Below are 10,629 nucleotides of genomic sequence, written 5' to 3' on the forward strand. Positions count from 1 at the left end.
TTTGGGCTTTTGAATCTCGTATCAAGGTCTTCAGGATCACATTATCGAAGAAAACAAGCAACAGTATATCTGCTAATACAACAATAACTTAACCTTTTACCTTTTGGGTTAAAAACAATTTTTTCTAATTCTGTCTTCGTTTTGGACAATCATGTGGGAAGGATGCTAAACAAACTGCTTCTATTAACTTGTAGACTACAAACTCACATTCTTGATATACAAGAAGGCAGCTCCTCAAGGGTTATACATTTTCTGATTTTCCGCCACATGGACATCCTCATCCACTGTTTCTGGAACAATTATCTCTGTTGGTTTGAGGCATCCTCTCAATGATTCATGTCCGAGCTGTGCTCTTTCGTTGTCTCCAAACCCAAATATCTGGCCCCTGTTAGTGACTACAACAGTGTGGTACAGCCCTGTGCTTATCTGAGAAATGTGATGAGATCTTAAGCTATCCAGGACTCGAGGCTTCATGATTTTGTCTGAGATTTCCCTATCTGAAAACCCCAAGCTCCCAAAACCCATCCACCCAAAACCAAAAACAGAACCATCATCCACTAGAACAAAGGTTTTCCTCTTTCTTGCACACACCTACACATAGTTCAGATCAAACACGATAGCATGGGAATAACATGGTCAGAAAAAGATAAATGAATACAAACATCAACATATGAAAGCCCACCATTTCCCATGCAAAGTTTTGATTATTTCTTGTTACAGATATACTGATAACTGATTCCCTTGTGACACTGTTATTGGTTCTGCAATATCAAATCTCCGAATTTATGTAAAAGAATACTGATAAAAATTGTGTATAAAAGAATCTGTGATGAAATGACAGAAAATTGGAAGAGAATGTTGGTGCAGACCTCAAGATGCCTGTTTAGTTACTATCTACTTACCACAGGGTGATCTACCAACTAACATTCAGTCTGTTGATAAACGACCAAGGTTATTCTTCTAAAATGATATTTATCAAATCTAATAACATGCATTACTGATATACTCCGTAAGTACTGCCTAATATTTTTTTTTTGTAAGGATCCAAGTTTAAGCTCTAAATCAGATAAGAAAATTGTCCAATTGTAATGAGCCTGATACTATCCAAGAGGTGGCAGGCTGACTTACCGGCCATGGGCCAATGGCAAATGTATTGGCAACATGTACAATATGGCAAGACAGACAGCTAAAAAGACGTAGGTATTGGGTCCTCTTGGTTAATGTAAACAAATGTCTGATTAATATGGAAGTATATGAATTTCAGAATGTAACAGGGTCAATGACACTTGGTTCTCAGTTTTTTTTTTTTTTATCAAATTTCTATGAAGTTGAATTTATGCGTGCATATATACAAACATATAATATATTATATAGTAATTATTTATATAAGTATTACATATATTTTACATATTTGAAATTTGTAGGCCTGGAAGCCTGTGCTAAGCCCAATCCAGCCCATGTTCATCCCAATTTGGACCTCAACCCTACAAAATCAGAATCTGACTGGGCTGGCAATAAACCAAGAGAAATACATGACCTGACCTGCACAACCCAGACCCATGAGTATGATCTGATCTGATCTCTGCTTCTCTGTGGGTGAATCCAGTACCACACTGATTACTGAACTCAAATTGATGCACATAATAGAGTTTTGTATACAAGGACAAAATCCCCCCTCAACCCCCAAAGAAAAAGGAAAATAAATAAATAAATAATAGAAGAAACAAAGCTCATAATAATTGTGCAGAAATAGGTTACTTTCACACAAACAGATATTATATTACTTAGAAATAAAATTTCTCTTGAATGTAAGAATCACATTTTACTCATTTCCTTCATTTATTAATCTGGAGGTTTCCCCATTGGGAACACCTTTTGATCAAGATAGATAGTAGGATGTAAGAAAAGAACCCAACCTGTACTGCAAGGTGACTCTTGAGGCCACTCAATAGTGCTGGAGTAGTCTTATCGATCTCATCTCCATGACCCAATGCACCACAGTATCCTTTGCCCCATGTGTATACCTGCAAACAAAATTTATGTGGAAAGAACGGTGTCAGTTATTATGTGAATATGAATATATCCACAAAATATGAAAAATTAGAAGTACCCAATTTCCAAGTAAAGAAACCAACATATCCACTTGAATCGAGTGCCACAACATGCTCATCCCCAGCAGAGACACGGATGACATGAATTCCCTTCCTCTTAAATGACTGGATTGCACGTGGTCTGAGTTCATTATGCTGTTCTCCATGTCCAAGACAGAAATTGGAACCAGACCCAAAGGAGTAAACTGTCCCATCACCAGTTACAGCTAAGGAGTAACTTGGGCCAGCAGAAACTTGAACTACAAAACCAACGCCCTCAAGCTGTTCAACAATTTTTGGTGTTGGCCTGTCTAAAGTGTCACCGTGGCCAAGCTGGCCATGTGTGTTTGTCCCGCATGTGTATACATGGCCTTCCCTTGTAAGGAACATGGTAAAACTAAGCCCTGTTGCAACCTGGAATATTGTTGGGGGTGGGGGGATAAAAACAATCTTCGGTTGAGGACTAGAGAAAAGGAATGCAAATCAATTTTAGATCATATTTAGCCTTCAGTAAGTATTGGAGCAATCAGAAAATCATGTAGTTGAGATAAATAAGGTTTACAAGGAGGAAAAAACTACTCATTGTGGAAAAGGTCATTCCATGTTACTATACAATTGGCATGCAGATCTACATATGAATAGAGGAACAATTTCATTCAAGATACAAAATGACTTCCTAGATAAGCTTCATGGGATACTTTGATGCCTACACTGAACGAATTGCCTTACGCCTAGTTTGTTTGCAGTGCAATTTCATTTGTACTGATGCAAAGTATGGAGCTGGAAATGATTTCAGTGCAAATTTTGGTTTATTTCTGTTTCAGATTTTGCCTCACCTTATTTGTTTGCATTGCAAATTAAGTAAAATAAAATCCGAAACAAAAATAAGGTAAAACCCAAAGCAAAAGTAAACCAGAGATTGTGTTCTTTTCATTTGCACTTTCATTCATTTGTACTATTTCAAATGAAATTTTACTACAAAAAAAATGGAGCCCTAACATCAATTCATGGATGATTTTCTTTTTGTCAAGGAGTAATGTAATAAAATATACCTTGAATAGCAGCTATATTCCTAAACTTGCAAGAGAACCAAGAGAAGTATGGTTTTTGTTTAACCACAGCCCTAAAGAATATGGTTGTTTGAGGAGAAAATAATGGTTTCATTCATTAATATAAGGTATGAACTTAGATGGAACAGACAGGAAGAATAACTTGTAATGATGCAGAACCCAACTGGGTAATACAAGAGTAGTGAAATTAATAATAAATTAATGATGTATCGGTAATCTGAAACAAGTTCCACCAATAATGAAACATGTGGTAACCACTAAATCCATCAGATACCCAAGTAAAAAAGTGTTTCAACAACAGTAAATTCAATACAACATGAATAACAGTAATTCTTAGCACTCTAGGGGGAGATCTGATACAATTCACATCATCGTCATCTAAGCCTTGTCCCAACTATATGGGGTCAGCTACATGAATCTTGTTTCACCATTCTATTTTGGTCAGTGCCATATCTATTATTAAATTATGGGCACTTGAATCATTTCTTGTTACCTCCACCCAAGTCCTTTTTGGTCTGCCCCTTGTAGCTCCTTCAACTTGAAGCAAATCACTTTTTCTAACAGGTGCTGTAGATGGGCTTCTATGCACAACTGCACATGACCAAACCATCTCAATCTATTTTCTCTCATTTTATTACCTATTGGAGACTTCCTAGGTTCCTCTGTATTAATGCCATTCCTAACCTTGTCCTTTCAAGTACCAGTGCTGTACCACTCGTCCATCTGAGCATTTGCATTTCTTCAACACTCATTTTTTTTGGAGATGCTGATTCTTAACTGGCCTTCTAACTGTTTTATAGATTTTCCCTTTAGTTGAACTGGTATTCGCCTATCACATGGAACTGTGGATGCACCCCTCAATATTGCCCATCTTGCTCTAATTCTATGGGCGGAATCCTCCTCAAGGAGGGGCTGCAGCTCACGTCTCTTCCTCAGATGTTGTATGAATTCACAACTCTAAATCAGCTTCTGAATTAGTAAATTTATTATTATTCATCAAACAAAAATCCTCCTCAATCTCTCCTTTATTATGAATTATTGAACCAAGGCAATAGAAGAGGTCACACTGATTTACTCTTAGTCTCTAATCCCATGTGTACCCTGGTTTACGCTCCTATTATTATTAAATTTACATGGCATATATTTTATTTTAGTCCTACTTATTTTGAAACTCTTGTTTCTAAAGTAGTTGTCCATAAACCTAATTTTGCATTTAACCCTTTGCTAATTTCATCAATTAATACTATGTCATCAGCAAGCATGAAACATCATGGGACTTCCTCCTAAATATGTTTAACCAATCCATTTAAGGAATAGTGCAAATAGATAGGACTAAGTGCCGAACCTTGGTGTAGATCCATTGTAATTGTATAATCTGATGTCTCTCCCATAGGTGTTTTAACATTGTTTTTTGCACTCTCTTAATTATGTCCACATACCTATTTGGGACTCCTTTCTTTTCCAAAACCCACCATATTACCTCTCTTAGGACTCTATCATATGCTTTCTCTAGATCAATGAAAACCATATGAAAATCTCTCTTCTTATCTCTAAACTTTTCTATAAATTGTCTTAACAGAAAGATGGCTTCCATGGTTATCTTCCTAGCATAAACCTAAATTGGTTTTCTAAAACATTTGTTTCATGTTATAATCTTTTCTCAATTATTCTCTCCCAAAGTTTCATAGTGTGGTTCATGAGTTTAATTCCACGAGAATTATTAAAACTTTATACCACCTTTGTTTATAAATATAGGCATGAAGTTGCTCTTTGTCCATTCATTTGACATCTTCTTTGTTTTTATTATCCTATTAAATAGTTTAGGTAGGCATAATAAGCCTACCTCTCCAAAACCTTTCTACACTTTTATTGGGATACCATCAGGTCCCAAAGCCTTTCCTTTCTTCATCTTTTTTAGTGCCTTCTTCATTTTAGTGATTCTAATTTTTCAAGGTATGTGTTACTTGGCACTATTAGAGCTCTTAATCCCTCCTCCACTAGCACATTCTGGCCTCCACATGTTCTTCATTTAATAAATTTTCAGAATAATTTTTCCCATCTTTCCTTAATTTCCTAATCTTTTATTAAGGCTCTCTAACCTTCCTCCTTAATGCATCTAAATTACTTTAAATCTCTTTCTTTTCTTTCTCTAATTTTTTCCAGTTTATTAATTCCATTCTCTCCCTCTTTATTGCCTAATTTATGATATAGTTCACCATATGCCTTAAATTTAGCTTCACTCACTTTCCTTTTAACTTCCTTTCTTATGGTTTTATATTATTCCCAAATTTTATACGTTTTTAGTCTTTTGCCAATCTTTGTAGCATGCTTACTTTACTTTGATTATATTTTGAACATCATTTCATCACTTTGTCATTTCCTTTAAATTCTCCTAAAATGTCTTTTTCTAGTATATATATATATATATATATATATATATATATATATATATATTCAAGCCACATATCGCAAATCTCTTCATATGAATTCCATTTTCCTTCTAGTATTACCAGTCTGTTTCTAAATTGCACTGGTTTTCTCTTTTTATTTTCCCATCTAATTCTAAAGCACCTATTTGCTACTATTTCTCTTCCTTTTCTTTAATATGCACTTCTACCACCATTAATCTTTGTTGTATGGTTATGCTTTTTATTGGAATAACTTTGTAATCTTTATACATCAATCTTTTTATTCTCCTAGTAAGGAAAAAATGTATTTGGCATAAGTTTGTTCCACTTTTAAATGTTATTAAATGATCACAATTCTTTTTAAAGTATGCATTTATTATTACCATATCATAAGCAATTGCAAATTCTAATATTGAATCTCCTGTTATGTTCCTCTCTCCAAGCCCAAATCTTCCATGTACCCTATCATAACTTGCACTTCTTTTCTCCACATGCCCATATAGATCTAGTCCTATAAAAATTCTTCTGTTCACTTGGAATTTCTTGGATTAGTCATTGTAAAATTTCCCAAAATTGTCTCTTAATGTTTTCTTCTAAACCCACTTGATGTGTATAAGCACCAACTATGTTAATGATTTCCTCCTATAAAATAAGTCTAATTAAAATTATTCTATCATTAACTCTTTTAACATTTACAATTTTGTTTTTTAGATCCTTATCCACTATTATTGCTACTCCTAGAATATCTATTCTAATGCGTTATGTATGAATCATGGACCACAGTCCAAGGATTCTATAGAAAAGCTAGGTTTATCCACCCTTAAATTGACTTTTCTATTCCTTAGATGTTCCCCTGTTAAACAAATATTATCAGTCTTATGACATGTAAACAATATCCACATATAGAAATTTATTAAATTCACTCAACTTGATCGCATTTAAATCAGTAATTTCCATTATAAAATATGACAAACATTTCTTGGCTATAACGTTCAACAAATTAGGAAGAGTGCCAAAGAAGTTGATAGAAGCTGCCACTGAGAAATGATTAAGACAACTTTAATGAGGCAACAGGTTCACACAACTCCAGTGGTAAAGATTCTTAAAGAAACTTTTATTCTCATTTGTGACAATAAAATCTGTTTATCAGATTTTACATGCCCAACCTCTCTATATTCATCAAAAACAAAGAAATAAAAGATCAAGTCGTGCTGGAAACCAATCAGAAAAAGGTCTGGGTCAATTACCCGTGGTGTAGGTGTGCAAATAGAGGTCAATGGATATTAGGCATTATCTCAATGAAGTTTGAAAATATTCGCATTGTATCAGATAGATCCAAGAGAACCCAACTCTGTTGCAGTTAGTAGTTATTTTTCTTTTATTCTTTTTTTTTTTCAGAAAGGTGCCACTGTATAGCAGAATTTTTTTGCAAATTTAAGTATACATCCTTTTATATCTACAAAAGGTTATACAACCTTTTATGTACTTCTTATATATTTCTTAAAAAACCATTATGAGAAAAAAAAAACAAAAAAAAGCCAAATGCATTAATGTGGGCTCACAAGTTGCACCAAGAATCACAACCCAAATGTAAAAAACTCAATCACTATCTGAATCTTTACCAAAAAAAATCACTATTTGCATATATCATATTTCAGTTATCCTTATGCAAAGGCATCAAGATAAAGAGAAAAATAAAATGCATCTATCACATAATAGATTATGTAAAATAAAAAATCCATACAAACACAAACAGCATACCTGCTTGCAAGGAACTCCCCTCAGTGCTTCAACGACTCTTGGCTTGAAAATCGGACGTCCTGCTTCTCCATGACCACAACAGAATGATGAATTATCCCCACATGTGAATACCTGTATTGACAATGAACACTTACATGATAAAATCACAAATAATTTGCACTTAAGAGCAAATACCATAACAAGATTTTAAAGACACTCTGACACATCTGGCCATGTACGGATATTACATGATTGTTCAAACAAGGAAAAACCAAAAGGGAATGGTGTTCATTAGAAGGGACATGATTGTTCAAATAATTATAGTATTAGAGAAAACTAACAAAATAGCAATCTACTTAATGAAACAAATATTGTGGCTTCCAATTTCACGGTCCAGATTCTGTGTTGCCGGGACCTTGTATAACATTAAAATAATAAATAAATAAAAGATAAGAAAGATAAGGAAATCCACAGTTGGCAGCAGCATGATGAATTGCCCAATCCATCGAATTTTGAATATGAGAGCAGCAACCAATATTAGAGAAAACTCTCTATATCCTCCTCTACATTTTCCCTATTATTGCATATTCTTCTCCATGCATTTGTTAACCACATCACCAACCAATAAATGCCACAACAAAGTTCCCAGTACACCCCCACCGCTAGGAGATTTTGGAATATCCACTTTGCCTCAAGGCATTATTAGACCCAAACCACTTGAGGGCAAATGTTGGAGAAGGTGGAAACAGAGGAATGTTTCCTTATGATTGCAGCAGCTCCCAGAGCCATAAAATAAACAAGACAGATAAACACTTTTTGTAATCCAGACTAAGACTGGTGAAAGTATGAATGCCTACAAACCTCTCCTGACTGCATAACAAAAGCTGCATGGTTGTGGGAGGCCGAGACATGAACTACATGTGATGAAGATGGGAAGTCTATCCGGCTAAATGTTACACACTGTGTGGTACCGGAGCAATGACCCAGAACGCCACATAAATTGGATCCACAAGAGTATACAGACGAGCCACTTATAAGTAGTGTGTGATATCTTCCAGTGGTAATCTGCATCTGCTGAAATGAAAACATTCCCTCAGCTTCTAGCAAGTAACCTTAATTCTCATCACTAAGTAATGATAAAGTTGTCCCATAATACAACCAATCATGAAAAGGACGTATTTTCGGTTTGTATTGTTAAGAGAGAAGAGAGATTGAATTGATCAATCGATTTCTTTTCTTTTAAATCGAACCTCTTTTCACTTTGTTTTGCATTTCAGATTGGTAAGACGTGTGGCATTTTAATGATACATTTCTTTCTGATAACATTTATTTTAATCAAGAATATTATAATTAGAAAAGACAGAAGATCCATTTACCAATTCCAGGTATCTTTGAGGACAAGGAGATTTATGAACTTTAGGATAATTCTAAAGAAACTCAGAAATACTTGATTGTTATTTAAAAATCAATTTGATAACTACCTACATTCACATAATGTCAACTCATATCCCTCAAATTAGGATATGTTAATGGCTTAAAAAACATTAGGATATGTTAACAGTTTAAGACTTCATTGTCCATGCAAAGTACCACGAAATTAACTAATAAAGCACGCTTAGATTAATTACTCGTGTTCACTCTACAAATTTCCTACTTTGCATTGACATTGCAGTAAGTACTAGAACTATAAATGAATTCCAACCCCTATAAGTCAGTGTATAAACTATAATGTTGAATGTAAAATCTAAATTCTTGTTTCGTGAGCTAACAAATTATACTTCCTAAAAAGACCCGGAGTTTCAACAGAAAAGTGGCGAGGTAGTGTTTAGCTTTAGTACACGACTCAAGAACGAGGAAAATAATTTAACACTAATTACAATGTCAAAAAAATAGTACATTGCCTGCTGAGGTCTCGACCATGTCAGAGGATTGTTCCGCAGACTGCAAGAACCTCAGCACCCGCTTCCAGTTCTCACGACACCGATCAAAGAGCTCTTTCTGTGCATTTGGAGGCATAGAACCAAAAATTGGATGCGAAGCACAGAGCTGGAATGCAGCAAAATCAACCAAAGATCGGAACTTGAGGGGGAAAATGTCATGGTTCCCTCTGAAAATCCGAGAAGTCTGCTCTAAACAGGCGAGATCAGCCGCACTCAACCGGCCCGAACTCAAAATCTCAAGAATCAAATGAGTGGGCAATTCTTCAATTGAAACTGAACGACCCCGATCTGCCATTACTTTTAGGAGCTAAGCTAAGCTATTCTACCTTTTGACACCATCCGGAAAGCCAGCCTCTCCTTCCCTTGGAAACGACAATTCCCAGACAGGAAGAACTGTCACGATGGCAGTCTGATCCGTGCGAAGATTGATGGAGAAATAAGAAAGACAGCTGATGTGAACAACCATAGGCGAGAATCAAGCTCGAAATATCAAATTTTGAGGCGAAATCTCAAACAATTAAGACAACATATAAAAAACGAATCCGACGGAAGAAATATACAGGAAATTGAATACAGAAAAGGGGGTTTCGAAGGAAAATTCGGAGACAATCGAAACAGAGAGGTGAAATAAAACATCAGAAGGATAGAATCAGACGTGAAGAGTTTACCAAAGAAGGAATTTTACAAGCAAGTAAGACGCAATTGACCAAATGTAGGAGAGCGAGGTGAATTAAGAATTTCAGAGAACACACGGAGGATACAAAGAAAAAGGGGCTTTACGAAGTGAATTGAATCCAAATTTGAACGAGAAAATCAGGAACAGAGAAGGAGAACGAAAAGGGGGAAATTTTACGAGAGAAGTTCGAAGTAAATCTATACATATAGATGGAGAAAGCATCGATACGACGAATCTCCACAGAAACAGAGGAACTGAAATGGAAAAGACACAAGTAGAGAGAGAGAGAATTTTTTCAGCTTTACGGTGCGGATCTCGTCTTTTCCTTTTCCACCTAAAAAGGAAACCAAGCACTACACAGACACGCAGACAGGTAGAAGAAGAAAACACAAACAAACAAACAAAAGAAACGAAGAAAGAAATGGTGACTGCTGAGAAATCTTCCACTATCCCTATGTCGACATTTGTGCTTCCTTCTCTCCTTCTGTCTGTCTCGTCTCTCGCGCTAGAGTGTCGCAGGTTGAGAGGGAACCATTTTATCATTTTATACTTCCGGAACCCTAGGTCCTTGGGCTAAATCGTGGGTCCCAGCAGTTGTTCTGCCGTTTCTCCTCTTAAAAAGTGGCAACACATTCCCGCCACGTCATTTCGTGTACCCGCACGAAGACTTCTGGGTGAGAGGGTCTGTCTTTGGCACATTTTGTC

The 10,629-nt window shown here is 35.7% G+C and overlaps 1 protein-coding gene across 2 annotated transcripts; it reads right to left on the reverse strand.

The window, feature by feature from the left end:
• LOC148875831 (ultraviolet-B receptor UVR8-like) lies at positions 1–10,629 on the reverse strand. 2 transcript variants are annotated; one of them, XM_088965462.1, is made up of 6 exons: positions 9,205–10,629; positions 8,170–8,379; positions 7,330–7,440; positions 2,136–2,504; positions 1,917–2,024; positions 1–591 (listed from the first exon to the last, which is right to left on the reverse strand). In XM_088965462.1, exons 1-6 carry the CDS (start codon positions 9,541–9,543, stop codon positions 235–237), a joined length of 1,494 nt encoding a protein of 497 aa, XP_088821588.1. In that variant the 5' UTR covers positions 9,544–10,629; the 3' UTR covers positions 1–234. The 2 variants fall into 2 exon arrangements, with proteins under 2 accessions (XP_088821588.1, XP_088821587.1); XM_088965461.1 differs by having other exon boundaries at positions 8,170–8,382; positions 9,205–10,443.

Source organism: Nelumbo lutea, chromosome 1 (assembly GCF_056320005.1).
Source record: "Nelumbo lutea isolate HS-2025 chromosome 1, American lotus-T2T, whole genome shotgun sequence".
Lineage (NCBI taxonomy): Eukaryota > Viridiplantae > Streptophyta > Magnoliopsida > Proteales > Nelumbonaceae > Nelumbo > Nelumbo lutea.